Here is a 23,302-nt window from a genome sequence, read left to right as displayed (position 1 = left end):
GTTAGCATGGGAAAGGCTGAGGTGACCTAGCGTGACCTGTTCAGGAACCACGCTGTGAGGGTTAGTTTCTGTGGAGTGGGGTGGACGACCCTGCCCCCCTGCTGCGGCAGAAGATGTGCCGGGCCCATCGGGAGGCGAATGGGAGGCCTCTCCGAGAGGCTGAACAGCTCTGAGAACCATGGCCTGGGCGGCCACCACAGTGCTATGAGAATGACGGTGAGGTGGCGAGATTCCTTGATCTTGCATATCACCCTGTGTATCAGTGGTGTGGGCGGGAAGGCATATGCCGTCATTACATCCCACTGAATCTGTAATGCATCGCCCGGCAAGCCCTGGGCCTGATCTTGCCAGGAAGCGAACAGTTGGCACTTCCTGTTGTCCCGGGAGGCAAAGAGGTCCACCTGGGGGTGTCCCCATTTGTAGAAAATATCCTGCAGTACTAGGTCATTCAACTGCCACACGTAGTTGTCTGCACCCAATCTGCTGAGCCTGTCTGCCTCCAGGTTGGATTCCCATGGCAGGTGGACAGCCGTGAAGTAGATGTTGTTCTCCAGGGCCATTCCCACATGCTGACTGCCAGCCTGCACAGCGGGCAGGATCTGGTACCTCCCTGCTTGTTATAGAACATGCTGGTCGACTTGTCTGTCTGAATCAGGACGACTTTGCCCCGCTCATGAATATTCCCCGTCGTCAGGCTGGGAATCCTCGGTAAAGAAAAGATCAGTTTGTTTCGTTTCTGAACTGTCTTTCTCCTAATAACCAATCACTGGTCTCTGGGTCATACTGCCCCCAGCCAATGGCTGCCCTCTATCTAAACCCCTCCTCTGGCAGCCATCTTCAGATTTGGTAGCATGTAAAGTGGCAGTAGGACCAAGTGAAGGGCCGCAGAGGGGTAGGAGGGAGGGATAGCATGTGAATCCATGCCAGCCCATGCTGGAGAACAACAGTTACAGGTAAGTAACTTGTTGCTTCTCCAGCATGGGGTCTGGCATGGATTCACATGCTCATGAATACAAGAATACGGAACAAGTTACTTACCTGTAACTGTTGTTCTCCAGCATGGGTCTGGCATGGATTCACATGCTCATGAATATTCCCCGTCGTCAGGCTGGGAATCCTCGGTAAAGAAAAAAATCAGTATCAGTTTCGTTTCTGATCTGTCTTTCGTAGTAGTAACCAATCACTGATCTCTGCGTCATACTGACCACAGCCAATACTCTCCCTAAGCCCCGTCTCTGGCAGCCATCTTCAGATTTGGTAGCACGTGAAGTGGCAGTATGACCAAGTGAGGAGCCGTAGAGGGGCAGGCGGGAGGGTTTGCATGTGAATCCATGCCAGACCCATGCTGGAGAACAGTTACAGGTAAGTAACTTGTTCCTTCTCCAGCATGGGGTCTGGCATGGATTCACATGCTCATGAATAAAAGAATACATAGCAGTACACACATGCACAACCACGGGAGGTGGCAAAGGCTCAACATTAAGCATTACATCAAACTCAACATTAAGCAATTCTTACCTCCTCACCAGGCTCACCTTAGGCGAACAGGTTGCGCAGCACTGCTTGGCCGACCCTGGACTCCTCCCTGGAATCCCGATCGACGCAGTAGAATTTCGTGAAGGTGTGCGTCGACCTCCACGTAGCAGCCCTGCAGATGTCCAGCAAGGGCACACCAGATAGGAACGCCGTGGTAGCTGCGATCGCTCTGGTGGAATGGGCTCTCGGACGGCCAGGCAGCGGTCGGTTTGCCAACCGATGACAGTACATGATACAGCCGGAGAGCCATCTGGAAATGGAGGCTTTCGAGAGAGCCTTCCCCTGATCGAAAGGTCCAAAGTTCACAAAAAGTTGTGACGTCTTCCGAAAACACTTTGTGCGGTCCACGTAGAACTTCAGCGCTCTAGCCACATCCAGCGAGTGCAAAGTCCTTTCAGCCGGCGACAAAGGCGACGGGAAGAAAACAGGCAACACCAAGGGTTCGTTGAGGTGGAAGTCCGACGGCACCTTGGGCATGAAGGAGGGGTGCGTCCTGAGCACTACCCTCGTGTCGTGAAAAGTCAAGTACGGGGCTTGCAGGAAAGGGCCTGGATCTCTCCCACCCGTCGTGCGGAGGTGATGGCCACAAGAAACGCTGTTTTCCAAGACAAGAACTTCAACGGAGCCGAGTGCAGAGGCACGAACGGAGGTCCCATGAGCTTGGTCAGCACCACGTTGAGCTCCCACGCCGGGGCCGGAGCCTTCACCGGCGGGAACGATCTGAACAGTCCCTTCATGAATTCCTTCGCCAGACGATGAGACCACAAAGACGTCCGTCCCGTGGTTCTGGTGTATCGGGAGATCGCAGCAAGATGAATCTTGATGGATGCGTGTGCCAGTCCAGCCTTGGCCAGCGTCAGTAGGTACGGCAGTACCTGGGGAGCCGTAAACCGCAGAGGGTTAATCTTCTGTGCGCGGCACCAGACAGAGAACCTCTTCCATTTGTGTCCATAGCATTTAAGGAGTTGAGGACGCCCTGGCCTTTGCAAGAACCTCTCTGCAGTCGGCCGGTATGTCGTAGCCTCCAAACTCTAACGCTGCAGGAGCCAGGCCTGCAAGTTCAGCGACTTCGGGTCGTGATGGAGGATGGCGCCTCCTTCCCTGGAGAGAAGATCCGCGTCCACTGGCAGCTTGATTGACGGGGACGCTGAGAAGTCCAAAGGTCCGGGAACCATATCTGTCTCGGCCACACAGGTGCGACGAGGATCATCCTGCACCGTGACCTCTTGAGCTGGTTGATGAGACGGATCAGCAGCGGCAATGGTGGGAACGCATAGAGGGACAGGCCCTCCCAGGGGAACGAGAAAGCATCGCCCATGCTCCTCGGCTGGGGAAACCTACTGGCGAACCTCCGGCACTTGGAGTTCGCCGCCACCGCGAACAGGTCGATCTGGGGTGTGCCCCACCGTCGGAAGAGGCGGTCCACTAGATCCTGTCGTAGTTCCCACTCGTGGCACGAGCGCAGCTCTCCGCTGAGCGAGTCGGCGATGGTGTTGTTTATTCCTGCCAGATGAAACGGCACCAGAAACATCCCTTGGGCGACGGCCCAATGCCTCAGGTCCTGTGCCTCCTTGGACAGGGCTGGGGATCTGGTACCGCCCTGCTTCCTGATGTAGAACATGGTGGTGGTGTTGTCGGTGAAGATCCTCACCACCTTGCCCTTGAGGGACGGAAGAAAAGACCTGAGGGCCCAAAACACTGCACGGAGTTCCAGGACGTTGATATGGAGGGACCTCTCCGCCGGCAGCCAAAGACCCCTCGCGTGCAGGTTTTCGGTGTGCGCTCCCCACCCTTCCAGGGAGGCATCCGTGGTCACTGTCTTCTGGTGGCCCGGGGTCTGGAAGTCCATGCCCGCCGTCAGATGCGCGCGGGTGCCCCACCACCGGATCGGTCGTCGGAAACTCTCGTCGAGTGTGATCCTGTCCTCGAAGCCGCCCGTCGTCTGGATCCAGCGAGCATCCAGGAACTCCTGCAACGGGCGCATCCGAAGCCTGCACAGGCGGATGAGATAAATGCAAGACATCATTCCGAGGAGGGACTTGACGGACCTCACCCTGGCCGCGTCCGCAACTAGCATGCGCTGCACCTTGCCCAAGATGGCCCTCGTCCTTTCCTCCGACGGAGAGGCCAGAAGCGACACTGTGTTGAGCCTCGCTCCCAGAAACAGTGCGTCTTGAGAGGGCACCAGGTGGAACTTGGCGTAGTTTATGGAGAATCCCAGGTCCGTAAGTAGTTGGACGGTCCTTGCCGTGTGCTCCGCGGCGAGCTCCTTCGTCTTCGCTCGGATGAGCCAATCGTCCAGGTAGGGGTAGACGTGGATCCCCTCTCGGCGCAGCTGCGCCGCCACCGGTGCGAGGCACTTGGTGAACACCCTGGGTGCCGACCTCAATCCGAAGGGAAGGGCTCTGGACTGGTAGTGACCCCCTTGGACCACGAACCTGAGAAACTTTCGGTGTCTCTTTAGGATGGGGATATGGAAGTAGGCATCCTTCAAATCCAACGACGACAGGATATCGCCCTCCTCCTGTTGACCCAGGACGTGTTGGAGGGTGACCATCCGGAACTTCTGTGCCTTGATGAATTTGTTCAGTCGTCGTAGGTCCAGGATGGGACGCCATCCTCCCGTCTTCTTCTTCTTCACGAGGAAGTATCTTGAGTAAACTCCGGAGCCACGAAGCCTCTTTGGGACGAGCTCGATGGCGCCCTTCTTGAGCATCGCCTTTACCTCCAAGAGAAGTTGAGGGACGTGATGTTCTTTCCTGGCCACAGGGGGGACGCGCAGGCACCTCTTTAGAAACTCGAGCGCGTGACCGTGAGCCAGGGCGTCCAGCACCCAACGGTCGGTGGAGATGGACTCCCACGCGCTGACGAAGCTCGCCAGCCGGCCTCCCACCGGGGTGCTTCGGTGGGGGCCCGACCCCACGGCCGGTACAGTCCTGCTTCGACGAGGCTTTGCCGCCTTGCCCTCCTTGGCGACGACGGCGGGGTCCGTCTGACTTGCCTCGTCCCCTGTAAGCTTCCTGTGACGACGAACGGGCCGCGTGACGGTAGGTGGAAAATCCGCCGCTGGAACCTTTGGAGGCACCCTGTTTGCCTCCGCCGCTCCGAAAGGGCGGCCGCCGTTGCTGGAGAACCCCAAGAGCCCGGGCCGTCTCCGTGCCCACCTTGAAGGCTTGAAGGGAATCGTCCACTGTTTTCCCAAACAGGTTGTTCCCGTCGAACGGCATGTCCAAGACTCTGGTCTGCACGTCCTGACGGAAGTCAGTAGCCTTGAGCCATCCACGCCGCCTAAGGCACACGGCGTTGCCCAACTGGCGAAATCCAGTGTCAGTGATGTCCGTCGCAATCGTAATGGCGTGGTCCGACGCCACCTCTCCTTCCTGCAAGATCTCTAGGGCTTCCGCCCTCTTGTCGTCTGGTAGGAAGTCCAGCAGGGGGGCCAGTTTGTACCACAACTCCCTGTCGTAGCGGGCTACGATAGCCAAGGCGTTGGCCGCCTTAATCGTCGTCGCTGCCGATGAGATGACTCTGCGTCCCATCGGGTATAATTTCTTTCCCTCGCCGTCCGGCGGGGAGGTTGAGGTAGAGGCCGCGCCCCCCCCCGCTTTCTTCCTGGCCGCCGCGGAGACGACCGAGTCCGGGGTCGGCTGTGCCCGAAGGCACAAGGGGGGCGCGTCCAGGACCCGGTACTTCTTCTTGTACCGATCCCTTCTAGCCGGCGTCGTGGATGGGTTCTTGAGGAGGGCGAGGCCCTCATCCCAAATATCGTCTAGTAGAGGTACAGCGAGGACCGTCTTCCTCTTGGTCTCGCACCGTTGATAAAGGAAACCTTCCTTCTTCTCTTCCGGGCAGAGCTGGAAAAGCTCGGATGCCCTGGCGATCATGGAGTGAAACGATCCAATCTCGTTGGGCGGGGAAGCCCGGGTGGGAGGTGACGACGGGAGATCCTCGTCGTAAACCTGGGTCGTCTGTACCCGTCGCGGCCGTGTCAGTCCCCGTATCATCCCCACGTGTCGTGGACGGGGAGGAGGGCTGAGCAGGGCGCGATGGTTGAAAAGGAGGTGGAGGATGAATCCTTCTTCTCTTAAGAGGAGGGCTCCCAGAAGGGCCTGGCTCCGGGTCCCCCGTCGGGAGCGGTTCCTCCCTTGGTGGTAACGGCAGTCTCGTCCTTATCTCCGAGCATAAGGACTGTATAGCCAACAAAATGGCCGCCGAGTTGTCTTGCGGCACTGGTTGAGGGAGTTCCGACGGGCGATCAGGAGCCCCGTCGGCACCCTCGACGCCTTCCACGTCGGGGTCCCTCCCGACAGGATGGCCTTCTTCCACGCCAGAGCCGTGGCCTAAGACTTCGATCAGCTCCTCCTCAGAGGTTGAGGCCGAGTCCACGACGACCTCCTGCCCCCCCTTTTTCTTCTCCGTCGGAGGTTTCACGGGGGTCCTGTCGATGGGCATGAAAGAGGACTCCCTCCGCGGTGGCAGGGAGATTCTGGGCCCCGAGGTCGCCACCACTGGTGTAGCCTCCAAAGGCTGAGCCAGGGCCGCCGCGACTGTCTCGATAGAGGCCTTGGCCGGATGGATCAAGGCTTTCACCACCTTAGGTGCGCTCACCGCCTTCTCCTTGGGGGGAGGGAGGGGGTCACCACCTCGCTCCCCCTCCGATGGGGCCTTAGGGCACGACCGGGGTCTCTCCAGGAGTTTCGCCGGGCGCTCTGCCTTCCTCTTACCCGAGCCAGAGCGTTGGCTCGTGGTTGATGGCACCGGGGAGGATGCGCCCTGCCTGGTGCCCGTAGAGCCCGACCGTTTGGCGCTCCCGGTGCCAGCGGACTCGCGGTGCTTGGCCTTCTGTTGGACCCCCGTCGCCGGGGTGCCCTCAAAAGGTCTTAGAAGACCGCTCGGGCTTCTTCTTCTCGCCTGACGGGCTCTTTCCTTCCAGCCAGTTGGCGAGACGTTGATGGCGGTCCTTCATGGCCCGCTCCGACATATTGCCGCAAAACGCACAGTCCTTCTCCACGTGCGTCTTGTCCTCATGTAGGCAGTAAAGGCAAAGGGAGTGTTCGTCCTCCTTAAAGACGTTCTGAAGCTGGCATCCAGGGCAGACCCTGAACAGCTTTCCGGGCGTCGAGCTTCCCTTCTCCTGGGCCATGCTCGAGAAGGGCCTGAGAAACTTCTGGAATCCTCCAAAAGCGTGCTCGACGAAATCTTCACCCTTGAGGGGCGTAGAAGAATCCGATACGGGTCCCCGTTGATCGGATAAAGAAACGGTGGAGCTTGAGGCTCTTTTGACCGAACAAGAGAAATTTTTCTAAGAAAAAACGCGAAAAAAAGCACTAACGCTCGAGAGCAATAGCACGAGGATCCCAACACTTGAACGTGCGGTAAAAATCTGAAGATGGCTGCCAGAGGCTGGGCTTAGGGAGAGGGCAGTCATTGGCTGTGGTCAGTATGACGCAGAGATCAGTGATTGGTTACTACTACGAAAGACAGATCAGAAACGAAACTGATACTGATTTTTTTCTTTACCGAGGATTCCCAGCCTGACGACGGGGAATATTCATGAGCATGTGAATCCATGCCAGACCCCATGCTGGAGAAATAGCAGTACGCACATGCACAACAACGGGAGGAGGCTAGGCTCAACATTAAGCATTTCATCAACTCAACATTAAGCATCTCTTACCTATTCACCAGGCCCACCTTAGGCGAACAGGTTGTGCAGCACTGCCTGGCCGACTCCGGACTCCTCCCTGGAATCCCGGTCGACGCAGTAGAATCTCGTGAAGGTGTGCGTTGACCTCCACGTAGCCGCCTTGCAGATGTCCAGCAGGGGCACACCAGATAGGAATGCCGTGGTAGCAGCGATCGCTCTGGTCGAATGTGCTCTTGGACGGCCGGGCCAACCGGTGACAGTCCATGATGCAGCCGGACAGCCATCTGGAAATGGAAGCCTTCGAGAGGGCTTTACCTTGGTTCACAGGTCCAAAGTTCACAAACACCTGTGATGTCTTCCGAAAACTCTTTGTGCGGTCCACGTAGAACTTCAGCGCTCTAGCTACATCCAGCGAGTGCAAAGTCCTCTCGGCCGGCGACGGGAAGAAAACAGGTAACACCAAGGGCTTGTTGAGATGGAAGTCCGACGGAACGTTGGCCATGAAGGAGGGGTGCGTCCTCAGGACAGCCCTCGTCTCATGGAAAGTCAGGTATGGGGGCTTGCAGGAGAGGGCCTGGATCTCTCCCACTCGTCATGCGGAGGTGATGGCCACAAGAAACGCTGTTTTCCACGATAGGAACTTCAACGGTGCCGAATGCAGGGGCTCGAATGGCGGCCCCATGAGCCTGGTCAGCACGACGTTGAGCTCCCACGCCGGGCCCTGAGCCTTCACTGGCAGAACAGTCCCTTCATAAACTCCTTCACCAGGCGATGGGACCACAGGGATGAGCGCCCTGGGGTTCTGGTGTAGCGGGAGATAGCCACCAGATGGATCTTGATGGAGGCATGGGCCAGCCCCACCTTGGCCAGCGATAGCAAGTACGGCAGCACTTGAGGGGCCGTAATCCGCAGAGGGTTAATCTTCTGTGCCCGGCAGCAGACAGAAAACCTCTTCCATTTGTGTCCATAGCACTTGAGAGTTGAGGACTCCCTGGCCTTTGCAAGAACCTACTTGCAGTCCGCCGGGATATCGTACCCTCCAAACTCTAGTATTGCAGGAGCCAGGCCTGCAAGTTCAGCGACCCCCGGTCGTGGTGGAGGATGGCGCCTCCTTCTCTGGAGAGGAGATCCACGTCCGTCGGCAGTTTGACTGGGGGGTGGGGGGGGGGAACACGGACATGTCCAGAAGGTACGGGAACCAGATCTGTCTCAACCACGCCGGTGCAACGAGGATCATCCTGCACCGGGACCGTCTGAGTTGGTTGATGAGTCGCAGCAGCAACGGCAACGCATAGAGGAACAGGCCGTCCCAGCGGAATGAGAAGACATTGCCCATGCTCCCCGGCTGGGGAAACCTGCTGGCGAACCTCCGGCACTTGGTGTTGTCGCCGTTGCGAATAAGTCGATATGGGGATTGCCCCATCGTTGGAATAGCAGATCCACTTGATCCTGTCGCAGCTCCCACTCGTGGCACAAGCGCAGCTCCCTGCTGAGTGAGTCGGCGATGGTGTTCTTTATTCCTGCCAGATGGAAGGGTACGAGAAACATCCCTTGGGAGACGGCCCAGTGCCACAGATCCTGGACCTCCTTGGATAGGGCTGGGGATCTGGTGCCTCCCTGCTTCCAAATGTAGAACATCGTGGTGGTGGTGTCGGTGAAGATCCTCACCACCTTGCCCTTGAAGGACGGAAGGAACGACCTCAGGGCCCAGAACACGGCTCGGACCTCCAGGACGTTGATGTGTAGTGACCTCTCCTCTGGGAGCCAAAGGCCTCTTGCGTGGAGATCTCCAGTGTGCGCTCCCCATCCCTCCAGGGAGGCATCTGTCATCACCGTCTCCTGATCCGCCGGGGTCTGGAAGTCCATACCCGCCGCGAGATGGGCACGGGTGCCCCACCACCAGATCGCTTGGTGGAAGGTCTCGTTGAGCGAGATCCTGTCTTCAAAGCTGCCCGCCGCTTGCATCCAACGGGTGTCAAGGAACTTGTAATGCTCACCTGGTATCCACAGGGACGTCACTCAGCCTGTTCTGACCTCTTACGACCTCAAACCCTTCCCTGGAGGCTATTCGACTGGAGACTGGGCCTGAAACACAGGATTAGTAGAGTTTAACTCGCTATTGTCTGTGTGCTTGAACCCCTTCTTCCCCGGGGTCCAACCCTTCCCTTTGATCTACAGCCCTCCTTGGTTTCTTGGATAGTGTGCTCTCCGTCCTGCCTTCAGCGCAGGGGCGCGTTGATTGATGCGGGCTCATTGCTACCTTGTTACTTCACTGGCAAGAATCCGACAGGTAAGTATAATGAGTCTTTTGAACAGTTCTCTAACTTCGTTCCTTTCCTTCCTTACATGATGGCCGGCGTCTGGGGATGGTGGCGTGCTGCTGAGATGAGTAGCGCTGAAGGTGAGTGAGAGCACGATGCGCGATCCACCCCTTTCGTATTTGCATTGAACTGAGTTCTTTTTCTGTGTCTTTTTAGGTGCTGCGACGTTTTCAGCGTGGATGCCGGTTATGAAGAACAAATGCAGTGGGTAAGCGCTGTATGCGGCGCCTCTAGATGTTTCCACGCTAACCTGGAGTGTCTTTTCCCTCTTGCAGATGGATGAGAAGTTCCGGACACAGAGTTCCCCCAGAGGGGCTGGGATTCAGGTAATCGTTTGAAGCTCGTACAGTATTTAAAAATAAGCAAAGATTTGCAGAATGCTTACTAATGCCTTTTTTCTGTTCTTTTCCCTTTTCCTTAGGAAGCGGCGTGCCGGGATAGGAATGACACCACCGAAGATGTCTGCAGAACAGAAGGAGCGATGACTGATGGGCAGAAGCGCTGCAAGGTAAGCTGTTCCTAACGGTGTTCTTGTTCTTGCAGGAGCTGAGCGCAGAAGAAAGATGCAGGCCTACTGGAGACCGATCCGAACACGGTGAGTGTCACGCTGCAGGTGCAGAAAACGCAAAGCATGTTTCTCAGCCTGGGTGTGGCTTAAATAGTCTCTGGCTATCCCAAGTGCCTCTGGGCTGAACCACACCCAAAAGACTAGACCGCACATGCAGTTCTGGCAACTGAAATATGTGGGGGCATCCATCTTGTCCCCATCAATACACTACAAGTCCAATCCCCAATGTTATCCTATGGGAGTGAGTGAGTCTGGTGCCACAAGCGCCAAGTCTGACTCCAAGTGGGTCTTTGGAGGGATGGTGAGGCCCTTGAGGGCCATGTAGGTGATTGTGGCCTGGCTCCAGCCTGACATCTTGGAGGGCTGGGGACATGAGGGGCAGGAATTGTGACAGAACTCTTGCAGTGGACGCATCCGTAGCCTGCACAGGCGTACGAGGTAGATGCACGAGGACATCATGCAGAGAAGGGACTTGATGGACCTCATCCTGGCCACGTCCATGGTCGACAGCCGTTGCACCTTGCCCAGGATGGCCTTCGTCCTTTCCTCCGACGGAGAGGCCAATCGCGCCACTGTGTCGAGCGTGGCTCACAGGAACAGTGCGACTTCCGATGGAACCAAGTTGATGGAAAATCCCAGATCCGTGAGCAGCTGGACGGTCTTCGCTGTGGGCTCGACGGCGAGTTCACTTGTCCTTGCTCGGATGAGCCAATCGTCCAGGTAGGGGTAGACGTGGATCCCCTGCAGGCGCAGCCGCGCCGCCACTGGTGCTAGGCACTTGGTGAATACCCTGCGCGCTGATTTCAATCCGAATGGGAGGGCCTTGAACTCGTAGTGCCGTCCTTGGACTACGAATCTGAGAAACTTTCGATGTCCTTTTAGAATGGGGATGTGGAAGTAGTCATCCTCCAAGTACAGCGACGATAGGAAGTCGCCCTCCTCCAGCTGCCCTAGCATGTGCTGGAGAGTAACCATCCGGAACGTCTGGGACTCAATGTACTTGTTTAAATGACAAAGGTCCAGGATGGGTCGCCAGCCGCCGGTCGTCTTTTTTTTCGAGGAAGTATCGTGAGTACACTCCGGAGCCCCAGAGCCTCCTTGGGACGAGCTCGATGGCTCCGTTCTTCAGCATCGCCCTTACTTCCAGCGGCAGTTGAGGGACGTGGTTTTCCTTCCTGGCCACGGGTGGAATGCGGGGGCACTTCTTTAGAAACTCAAGAGTGTGCCCGCAGGCCAGGGCATCCAGCACCCATCGGTCAGTGGAGATGGACTCCCACACGCTGATGAATTTCGCCAGCCTGCCTCCCACCGGGGTGCTCAGGTAGGGGCCCGACGCGATGGCTGATTCAGTCCTGCTTGGTAACTGCCTTGCCGCCTTGGCCTCCTTGACGACAACAACGAGATCCTCCTGACTTGCCGCGTCCTCTGTAGGCCTCCTGCGACGAGGAGCGGGCCGCCAGCCGGTACTTCGAGGAGATGCCGAGGAATCCTTTGGAGGAAACTTGCTTGCCTCCGGAGTTCCGAAAGGGCGGCCGTTGTTGTTGCAAAACTCCAAAGGCCCGCGCTGTTTCCGTGTCGGCCTTGATGGCCTGCAGTGACTCGTCCACTGTCTTGCCAAACAGGTTGTTTCCTTTGAAAGGTATGTCCAAAACTCTGGTTTGCACATCCTGGCGGAACTCTGTTGCCTTGAGGCAACCACGCCGGCGAAAGCAAACACTGTTGCCCATCTGGTGGAAGCCGGTGTCAGCAATGTCCATGGCCACATTTATGGCGTGGTCTGACACCACCTCGCCTTCCTGCAGTATCTCCAGGGCCTCAGTCCTCTTGTTGTCCGGGAGGAAGTCCAGCAGAGGAGCGATCTTAAACCACAGCTCCCTGTTGTACGGGGCCACAATCGCGAGGGCTTTGGCCGATCTAATCATCGTCGAGATGACCTGTCGTCCCATGGCGTCCAATTTCTTTCCTCCGTCATCCGGCAGGGAGGTCGAAGTTGAAGCTGTCGCTCCCTCTGCTTTCTTCTTGGCCGCGGCTGAAACAACCGAATCCGGGTTTGGCTGTGCCCTAAGGCACATGGGGGCAGAATCCAGGACCCGGTACTTCTTCTCGTACCGGTCTATCTTGGCAGGGGTCATAGACGGGTTCTTAAGGAGCTCCAGCCCCATGTCCCAGATGTCGTCGAGTAACGGGACTGAGAGGACCGTCTTCCTCTTGCCCTCACGCCGTTGATAGAGGAAACCTTCCTTCTCTTCTACAGGGCAGAGCTGAAAGAGCTCGGATGCCCTGGTGATCATGGCGTGGAAGGAGCCAATTTCGTCAGGCGTGGAAGCCCGAGAAGGTGGTGATGGAAGGCCCATCCCGTCGTCACCACTGTCGTCATCCGTTCCCGTCGTAGCCATCTCTGTTCCCGTGTCATCCCTCGGATGCGGGGAAGAAGATTAAGGCCATGAGGGCCGCGCAGGCTGGAAGGGCGGTGGGGGATGAGTTCTCCTCTGCTTACTTGGAGGGCTTCCAGACTAGGGGTGTCAAGGTATTAGTTTTATGACGGTACGATAACCTTCTTGCCAAATGACGGTATATCATGGTTATCGCGGTATAGCAGGTGGAGTTAACCAATCTTAAATATTTTCTAAAAGGTCATAAATTGTCAGATTTATCAGCACAAACAAAACCAGGTACACACACACACACACACACACACACACACACACACACACACTTTACGTTATTGTTCAATTGAGTGGTTCACAGTATCTTTAACGGTATACCATTATACGGTTACATCCCTATTCCCGACGGTCCAGGCACGCTGGGTCATCCATTGGAGGTAAAGGCAACCTTGTCCTTATCTCTGTACACAAGGCCTGGATAGCCATCAAGATTGCTCCAGAGTTGTCCTGTGGCCCAGGTACTGGCTGCAACGGGCGCAACGGTTGGGGAGTGGAATCCTCCGCCTCCATGGGATCCTTGTTGGCGCCACCGTCTCTTTATTCGTCCGCCTCGTCGGGATCCCTCCCGTGGGAACAGACTTCCTCAAACCTCTTTTCCAGGATCTTCACGACTTTAGCCAGCTCCTCTTCAGAGGCTGTATCCGTGTCCGTGATGGTCACCGCCCCCACCCTCTTCTTCCACTGGGGTTTTCACGGGGGTCTTATCGATGGGTTGAAAAGAGGATTCCCTCCGCGGTGGCAGGGAAACTCTGGGCCCAGAGGTCGCCTCCACTGGGGTAGCCTCCACAGGCTTCGCCAGATCCGCCACGACTCCCTCGATGGAGGCATTAGCCGGGTGAATCAAAGCCTTCACGACTTTGGACGCGCTTGAGGCCTTCACCTTGGGGGGGAGGGTCACCGCCTCGCTCCCCCTCAAGCTGTCTCCGTCGAGATCGACCGGGGCTTATCCCAAAGCTTACCCGGGTTCTCTGACTTCCTTTTCCCCCGAGCTAGAGCACTGGCTCGTGGTTGATGGCATCGGTGAAAATGCACCCTGCCTGGCAGCCGAGGAGCCCGACCGTTCGGCGCTTACGGTGCCCGCAGACTCGTGGTGCTTTGCCTTTTGTTGGGCCCCCGTCACCGGAGCACCCTCAAAGGTCTTAGAAGACTGCTCGGACATCAGCTTCTTCTCACCTGCCACTGGGCTCTTCCCCTCCAGCCAGTTGGTGAGGCGGATACGCCGATCCTTCATGGTCCGCTCCGACTTGTTCTTGCGAAACGCACAGTCCTTCTCCACGTGCGTTAGTCTTCATGAAGGCAGTAGAGGCATCTAGAATGCTTCTCCTCCTTAAAGACATTCTGCAATCCGCATCCAGGGCAGCTCCTGAACAGCTTGGATCCGGGCGTCGTGCTCCCTTTGTCCTGGGCCATGTCCACGCGGGTTAGACCTCAAAGATCTTCTTGAATCCTCCAAGAAGCGGTACTCGAGGAAAACTTCACCCTTGAGGGGCGTAGAAAATTCCGAAACGGGTCCCCGTTGACCGGAAGTAGAAACGGTGGAGCTTGAGGCTCGATTGACCGAAAAAATGTGATTAAACTCTTTGAAGAAAAAAAAAAAATAATAAAAAAATAAAAAATAAAAAAAAATAAATAAATAAAATCGCAAAAGCGCAGTAAAATCTCGAGAGCTATAGTACGAAGACTCCCAACACTTGAACGTGCGGTAAAAATCTGAAGATGGCTGCCAGAGGAGGGGCTTAGGTAGCGGGCAGTCATTGGCTGGGGACAGTATGATCCAGAGACCATTGATTGGTTATTAGGAGAAAGACAGTTCAGAAACGAAACTGAAACTGATTTTTTCTTTACCGAGCATTCCCAGCCTGATGACGGGGAATATTCATGAGCATGTGAATCCATGCCAGACCCCATGCTGGAGAATTCCAGCTTGTGCAGTGTGTTCATGAGAGCGTGGGACGTATGGTCCACTGCTTCCGGAGATGTGGCCCTGACGAGCCAGTCTTCGGGGGAAGGGTAGATGTGGTGGCCCTGCGACCTGACGAGAGCCGCTATTGTGTTCATCAGCCTGGTAAAGACCCTCGGGGCCGGGTTGAGGCTGAAAGGGAACACCTTATATTGTAAATGGTAGCCCCTGATCCTGAAACGTAGAAAGGAACGATGTGGCTGCCAGCGAGACTTGTAGGTACCCATCCTTCAGACCCAGGGAGGACATCCAGTCTCCCTTGTCCTCGCTATCAAAGCTGGCGTAACCATCTTGAATTTTTGTAGAAGTAGGATGAGGTTGAGGGTGGAAAGGTCCAATACAACGCTCAGGCCCGCCTGGTTCTTCTTCTGAATGGCAGAAATCCTGGAGTAGAAGCCCAAGCCTCGTTGGGAGTTTGGGACTTCGTCCACTGCCTGGCTCTGTACGAGCGACCGGATCTCCGCCAAAAGAGTTGATGTCCAAACCTGTGGGAGTGGAGGGGAGGAGGGAGGCGAGGCAGGGATAGGGAGGCGGTACCCTGTGGAGACTACAGAGGATGCAGGGGTCCGTGAAATTCTGGCGCCAGAAATGTGCATGGAGAGCAAGCCTGCCCCCTCACTGGAGACACGTGGACCCCGAGGGGCGCGTCATGCCTTCTTTTCCCCCTGAGGCTGTTGCGGAGGAGGGGGACTGGGAAAAGCCCCTACTCCCCCTTTTTGTTGCTTGCACCGATGTTGAGTCGGCGAACGGTCAGGCTGCCTCGACCTCCGCAGAACACTCCGTATGTATGCTCCTTGTCCAAGCGCTGCTGTGACTGGGTGTATGTTTTGGGCGTGGTCTTTGTCAGGATCGGTAAAGACTTGGCCGTTTGGGAGCTGTTTTTCTTTTTGTCCAGCTCCTCGTCCTTTGTGGAGTGGAAGAGGTCACCCCCTTCGAACGGAAGATCTAAGATGCCATCCTGGACATCCGGGTTGAACTTTGTAGCACAGAGCCTGGCTGTAACGCTCACCTGATTCCCACAGAGACGCTGACCCGAACTGGACTGCTACCGTTTCTTCTATCGTGAGGCGCAGGGCCCGGAAGATGCTCTGGACGGGGCCTCCGAATTTGGATTGCCTGGCTTGTAGAGTAGGTTTTCTGTAGGTGGAAGAAAAGGGATTGATTACCAGCTGGGGTGGATATGTGTTCCCACCAATCTCCCGTTTCTCACTCTTCTTGACCCCCAACTTAGTTTCTGCGAGCTCTCACCTTAGGTATTGTAAAGATGAGCTCTCCATCCTGCTTCAGGTGCAGGGGTGCGTAGGATCCAGTTACATCACTGGATGGGAAATAGTTGCGGACACTGTGTCCTTTCGTCTCTCCTGCGGTAGTCGTAAGTATGAGTGTCTTTTCTCCACAGGAGCCGGGGCCCAGAAACCTAAAGCAGGTAAGTCTCTTGGTGAGTATTTGTTCTCCGTGCTTAGTTAGTGCTCACCATGTATTCCTCTTATGCAGGTGCTGGGATGTAGCTGGCGTCGTGGCCGCGGTGGAGGAAGGTAAATGAAAGAAAAGCGACTGCTTACTTCTAATGATTGTCTTTTTCTGCTTACAGGTGCCGAGATGCTGCCGGCGACACAGCCGCTGTCGCGCGTGATGAAGCACGTAAGTAAGTGGAAGAAATGTGGCCGCTTTAGAGCGGGCACCTCTAATGACTGTCTTTTTCTGTCTTTCAGGTGCCGAGATGCTGCCGGCGTCGTGGCCGCGGTGGAGTTCGGCGAGGCCACGGATGGGTAAGGCAAGGCGGCGCGGCTGCGAGCGTTTGAGAGCACTGCTAATCTTGTACCTTTCCTTTGCAGGATCGTCGGAGGTAGGATTGCTGAGGCAGGATTCCGGTAAGTATCATTTCTAATGCTCGCCTTCTCTTTTCTTGTCTGTTTGCAATTGTTCCGGGTGCTGGCGGGCGTGTCAGGAGCCAGGATGCAGGAGCCGACTCGGTGAGCGTCCTGCTGCTGATGCAGAATAACGCGAAGCACGTGTATTCCATCGAGCGTGGTTTAAATAGCAGAGAAGTGCTTCAGGTGGGTGTTCTTCCACTGGCCCCACCCAGGTAAGAAAAGAGTTCCTGAATAGAGGAAATAGTTCCTCCCAGCCCTGATGGCTGGGGACTTCAGCCAGACTGGATTGTTCTGGGTAAGTATGCAGCATGGTCTGCCTCAGGTAAGTCCACCCAAGCATTATTACACAGTTTATCAATATGAGCCCGGCGCCTATGGCGCCGGGACTGAAGTCCTTTATGAGCCTGGCGCCAAAGGCGCCAGGACACGGTCCAAAGGGCCCCTGTAGGGGTCTGCTGGGTCCGGAGATGTGGAAGAAGGGTCTGCTTCCGGGGGGGCTGGGCCAGTCCTGGCTCCTCGGGAGTAGTGCTCATGACACGGGCCTTTCTTCTCATGTCCGTGGCAATGCAGATGTCACGGCCAGAGGTGTCCATGTGGGCCACGCAGGACTCCATGATGTCCTGCACCACCATCTTGGCCTCTGGCAATCATGCCTTGAATCGTGAATGGCTCTGTGCCGGAAGCTCTGGGAGGAAATTCGCAATTTCCTGCCAGAGCCTCTGGTTAACGGCTGCCAGAATGGCATCCGCGTTAGCTTGACGATTGTGCAAGGACGTTTTGGAATACAGCTTATTCCCTTACGACTCCAAGATCTTCACCTCCTTGCCTAGCAGCGCCACAGAGGAGGAGGCTGAGGACAACTGAGGCTTGCAGTATAGTGATGCCGCAGCGATCACAGAGGAGTGTGGCTGAGGATGGGCCTATAGCAAGAGTGTATCTCCTTCATCTGCCTGTACTTGGCATCCAGGTGTTCATTCACCGGCTGGACTAAGTGAGGCTTAAGCCAACCCTTCTTGACCAAGACAACTACGTCCTTCTGCATCGGGATCCCCGTTCTGGTCACAGGACGTAGCGCAAGGACTTATGCGAGGACGTCCTCTGCTGGTTGCTCGACCTTGGGTTGAGGAAGGCCCAGGTACTCTGCCAGCCCTGCAAGACGTTCGTGGAAGGTCTTGGCTGATGTTGGCGTGTCGGTGTCCTCCTCCTCATCTGTGTCTGCCTAAGGGTCCTGTTGGTCAGAGACCGGAGGAGGGGAGTTGGGAGCCAGGGGCTGCGGTGTGAAGACCAGAGCCGAAGGCTGGAGGCTGTGGCAGAGGCTGTTGTGGAACCGCCTGGACATGAGGCTGGACAGGGCTGAGGGGCGCCTGTAGCGAAGCCTGTGGCGCCAGGGTCATTGGTGGGAGCACGTCCCTGATGGAGTCCCTGAGGATGTCCCCCATCCAAGGAGATTTCATGAGCCTGAGGAACCGGTCAAAGAACCTGTCCTTGCAGGCCGGACTGGTGGTAGGCGATATCGACGGGGTAACGAGCGGCTGCTGGGCCCGATGCGTGCCCTGCCCATATTGACGCAGTGGGAACCTGCCTTGCACGAAGGAAGGGTAAGCTGTAGGCCACAGGTTTCAGTCCTATTGTGTCCCAGCTATAAAAAACCAGAAGGGCAAACCCACTGAAGGTTTGATAGTTTGGTTGGATGTTCTCCTGGATGGAAGGTAGTGCAAACTGATATGGGCTCTCAAGATCTCCAATATCTAAACATTACCACTGGAGAGGGGGCAGGAAATTCTCCTTATGAATATTAATAACAGGCTCTCTAATCGAGGGAATGAAGACTTTAACCCTTAAGAATTTATTAGATCTAGAACACAAATCTGGGTGTACAGACAAATTGATCTTGGTGGCTGGAGATTTGAATCTACAAATAGAACCGATGGGTGTTCTAGCGAAACTGTGGGAGGATCAGGTCTTGGCCTGGGATATCCCATAAGCAGTGGTAGCAGCCCCAGTGCGTACGCATCAGCTCGCAATTTAATCTGCCTGCCTGTTATCTAACCTTAACCTAAGGGCATGCAATGGGCGAACCCGTGAGGACCAACCTGCAAATAAAACGTTCATAGGGCATAACGGGTCCTCTTTAATAGATTATATAATGATTTCAGCAGCTGACTGGGTGAGGGTAATTAATTTTGAGGTAAAAAACTTAACAGAAAGTGACCATTATACATCGGTACTCCACTTTAGAAGAACTACTTCTGCCCTAGGAGATCTGGGTGATCATGGGACACATCTAAACCAACCTCTGGAAATAGTTGGTCATGCTCGCAAATGCATAAAATGCGCAAAAGTCCTAGAAAAAGAGCTGAAACCTACATTTTATGCTGCGATAGTAGGTAATATTGAAAACATCTGTGGTAATGAGGAGCTAATTCTAGAATCTTATGAGAACTTAAATAAGAAAATATTCCCTTTATCTCTATTACTGCGGGCAAAATAAGAGCTAAGGCGATCCATAAAGAGGGATGGTTCGATGAGGACTGTCATAAGGCTAAAAGATCAACTATGCTGCAGTAAAGGAGGGGTGAACAAAGAGGCTCTGCAGCAAGCACAACTAGAGCACAAAAAACTAACACAAAGAAAGAAAAAAAGAACATGGGTCAGATAAGAGGAAGGCTTTGCCTAATGCTTTACAGTCCAAAAACATTGCACTGTTCTGGAAATTGGTTACGGACAAAGGATTACAGGGCGATCCAAAATGGGACTGCTGTATTACAGAAGACACTGGTGGCAGCATTTTTTAACTGTTTATGACCACCAGAACTGTGCAGTCTCACAGCCTTTGGCTTACGTGCCCGAGTCAATTTATCTGTCTGATCAGTTAAGTATTACCCTGGGGAAGCTTGAACGCGCTCTTTCTGTCCAGAAAAGCAGCAAAGCCGCAGGCCCATAACTCATTCCTGGTGATCTCTTTAGAGATTAGGTTGACATCTGGGCACCTATCCTATGTAGAGTGTTTAACTTATTAGGAAAGGCCAGACACCAGAGTCCTGGAGGAAGGGCAAAATAATCCCGCTGGATAAGAAGGGCAGGCAGGACCTACTGGTAAATTAGCATCCAATTTCGCTTTTGTATAGTGCGGGCAAATTATTCAGCAAGGTTCTGATGTCTCGTCTCCAGGACTGGGCCAATAATAACAATGTTGTCACAGGGCTCCAGGCAGGATTAGGAGGAAAAAGGGCACTTTAAGATCAATGTTTTGTGCTGTATTTGTTGATCCAGAAATACGTCGAACAAGATGAAACTATATGCAGTATTTCTGGATCTTAAAACCGCTTTCGATTCAGTATCCCGGGAAAAACTATGGAACATTCTTGCTCGACGAAATGTCGCACCTGATCTGATAGTAATCATTTGTTTATTGTATTGATAGAAATCATTTGTTTATTGTTTTCAGAAAACAGCGCCTATGTCTGCTACGGGGTGGGAGTGGAAAGCTACAATGCCATTCCCGGTTACCAAGGGCGTAAGGCAAGGTTGCACCCTGGCATCTCTATTTTTTAACTTTTTTTACATTCAGGGGTTTATGATGCTTTAGCAATGGGGTGCCAGGACTGCCCGAAAATGTCCCGTAATAAATACCCAGCATTATTCGATGCAGATGATGCAGTCCTTCTGTCCACTACACAACAATGCCTGAAGGAAGCACATGAAATATATAGCAGGAAATGCAAGGAGTTACAATTGGATCTTAACATTGAAAAATCCAATGTCCTAGTTTTTAAGCCCCGATATGCAAAATATACTCCCTTGGTGCTAGAGGTGGAGGGAACATAATTGGCCCAGGTTAAATGCTTTGATTACCTTGGTGTAAGGTTTCAGGATCCGGGAGGGTGTGTAGAGCAGGTGAAGCGCTCTTATCACTTTGGCAAAAAATCGAGTGGGTCTATTAAATCCTTCCATGCCAAACATGAAGGTGGAGCCATTTCACCCGCCCTGAACCTCTATGGGAGACAAGCATTACCTGCAGCCCTTTATGGGGCTGAATTGTGGGGCCATGCCAATGTGAAAGACATTATTTTAAGCGAACGCAAGCTCTTAAAAAAGTTGCTATTATTTCCCAATAGTGCTCCTTCCACACTGCTGTCTATCGAACTTGATATAGTCCCTGTGGTTTAGCAGTTCAAGTTTAAACCTGCATTATTCTGGCTAAAGCTGTGGTCTCAAGAGGGCCCACAAAATTCACGGTCCACACCAAGACATTTCATGTCACTAGGTGGTGGGAGCTTCATAGTATGGCTGTCAGATAAAAAACATTTTGAAAGAAGCTGGTGAAATCAATCAGTGGTCCAACACTGAGAGCCACTGTGTAGGTGCTAAGAAAAGAATTAAACCGGCTCTGGCTAACAAAGTGCAAGATGAATTCCTGTATATGGCCATGGAACAACAAAAGGGCCCGGATTATCTCGAGTTTACTCCCTTTGGCCATAAAGCCTACTTGGATTATATCCGACCGGCATTCGAAGGTCCCTATACTTATGCTTCTGACTGGGTAGTTTACCAATGGCAGCTGTGACCCAAACATGGCATGTCTCCAATACGGCACAGTGTCCGATGTGAGGGAGCCCAAATGAATCAATCTTACATTTTATGTTATTGTGCCAAACATCCATGCACCTTAGTCAATTGTACTTGAGGCCAGTATTACGGAAGCTAGGGGTTTGGGATCCCAAATCAGCATTGAACTTGCTAAAAATGAGCCCAGACCCTTTTGTGGTTTTTGGGTGTGCACGTTCTATTCATAGGACGTGGCTCCTACGGAACAAAGGGTTGAAATTAGGGGGCAACAGAGTAGTCCTAAGCACAACACATTCTCTGGCATTACGTAAAAGCAATGTGTGGTTTGTTATGTAACCCTAAACTAGTAGTTAACCTAATACTTCAATATCCTGGTTCAACTGTACTCTGAGGCTGCGAGCATTGCTCTCTTCAGCAGTTTTATCGACTACCGTTTAGTATATATTTAATTTATTTTTAGCTTTTATACATTATGAACAGTGTATTAATTTTGTGCTGCTATACCTGTTTTTATCCATGTACTTGACTATTCTTGCGCATCTACTGTATAGTTTTCTTATTTTTTGTCAATGGATGTATGTTTATTTTACTTGGCCGAATACAACTTTATTGACCTGACTTTCCCTCTGAACCAAAAATGTGGCTTATACTGCTTTGATGTTTTCCTTGGGAATGCTTTGCTATTTAGGAAGAATGATAATTTTAACGGTGCGCTGTAATATGTTATCTAATTTGTACTTTTTTATGAACCAGCAGGATACACATTTTCCAACCTCGCGTCTTGCTAATTAGACTTCAATTTCTTTGTACCAATAAGGATGGGAAAAAAGATAAGTAGGTAGTACGAACAGGACCACAAAAGAAAACAGGAATGTTATAATGACAAAAGATGGCTGGCTGTAGGACATGAGTGCTGACTTGATTGGAGCGAGAGACCGGGTCCAACAGCAGACCGAGACTATCAGCAGTACAGCGATAACCACCATGTGAAACGCATGACATCTGATGATTGGGGGGGAAGAGAAAAGAGAAGGCAATGTAGCCATTACGAACAGGAGATGGCAAAGGTCCCAAAAGGCAATGGCAGGAATGAATGAGTGAAGGAAGGAGAGAGATAATGACGGGTAAAAAGAAATTACAAATGGTAGGCGTTGGGAGCAGGGGGAATACAAATATATACAGACAGGTATTTACATAGATGTCCTTACTTCGTGAGAATTCATCCTGAGCTGCCACCGTTCCTTCCATGAGCTTTGGCTTAACGAGTCGAGTGCAGAGCCCGTCTGCATCCGAAGTGTAGTGCTTTGAAAATAAAGACATGACACATTGTGAGTTGAATAGACATTAGTGGAGGTTACACACCATAGTAGCTTTATTTCTAGTAGTACAGCCCTGTACCTCCATACCCCCACAAAGTCAGGTACCATTACATCCAAGCACCAGAGCACATTTGCACCCAGCACAAAAATATCACATTTTGAGGTTGAATGCACATGAGGCCCGCCCACAACTTGCCACTTGACTTGCATACCTTAATCAACCATCTTTCCATTAATTAATTAACTAAACAGAGTGAAGGGTTTGCTGGTAGATCAACTGCAGCAAGGGGTAACTAAGGATTAGTAGTACTAAATTATTGCTTGTGTGTAGTTTTACGTGAAGTGCCCTTCCTCAAGACTTGTGGGATAATTTTGTGTGATCCTTAAGGGTGATGGGGCAGAAGGGCAAATACTGGCTTGGCCAAACTGAGCATCTAATCTCGAACGAACTTCAAAATCATAAAGCTACAAAAAGCAATGTGGCGTAGACGGATTGGCCACTTCTAATATAAACGTGCAGTTAAAAGGTCTCGTCAGCAACGTGGTCTATTGTGTGCGAAAACAAGCTTTCCTGAATGCACATTCCCTGACAGCACAAGCCCTGGAGTGTGACAGGAGCTCCTATCTATATCTAGGAGCAGCATGGTCATACTCTAAGTAAGCATATGAACCCCTTGGTGTTCTCCAAAAATCTAGAAGCTACGGAGAACTCCATCAATCTGAAGCTAGATTCATAAAAAACAAAAGAAGAAAAATGTCCTAAACATGAATCTCTGATAAAACGAACGGTTTCTTAGAAAGATTGCTAATGTCGGGGTGTAAGACTCACACTGTGAAAGTGACTGACTTAAAAAAGGTTATCCTCCACAGCAGCAGAGCAGTCGCTAGTAAAGTTTGAAAAACCGACGAAACATGTAAACAAAGTCTCCCTTTGAAATTCAGTCACAATACCATCAAACGGGTTATGCTTTCCTCCAATGCAAGACGTCCATTGCTTCCCTGTTATTAACATGAAACCAATTGGCATTGACTTTTTCCAAAACGCTATTGATAAAATCTTC

The 23,302-nt window shown here is 53.1% G+C and overlaps 1 protein-coding gene across 13 annotated transcripts in view; it reads right to left on the bottom strand.

Moving 5' to 3' along the window:
- Positions 1-23,302, bottom strand: part of CSK (C-terminal Src kinase) — a 914,950-nt gene that overhangs the window by 178,504 nt on the left and 713,144 nt on the right. For all 13 annotated transcript variants that reach the window (XM_069624501.1, XM_069624495.1, XM_069624502.1 and 10 more), the window contains one exon: positions 22,131-22,224. In XM_069624501.1, the coding sequence (XP_069480602.1) occupies positions 22,131-22,224 (94 nt within the window). The remainder of the gene's footprint in view (positions 1-22,130; positions 22,225-23,302) is intronic.

The sequence above is a fragment of the Ambystoma mexicanum genome, chromosome 11 (genome assembly GCF_040938575.1).
Source record: "Ambystoma mexicanum isolate Mex_15411 chromosome 11, UKY_AmexF1_1, whole genome shotgun sequence".
NCBI classification, from domain to species: Eukaryota; Metazoa; Chordata; class Amphibia; order Caudata; family Ambystomatidae; genus Ambystoma; species Ambystoma mexicanum.
Note: the sequence above shows the minus strand (reverse complement) of the source record. Positions and strands in the feature narration are given on the sequence as shown.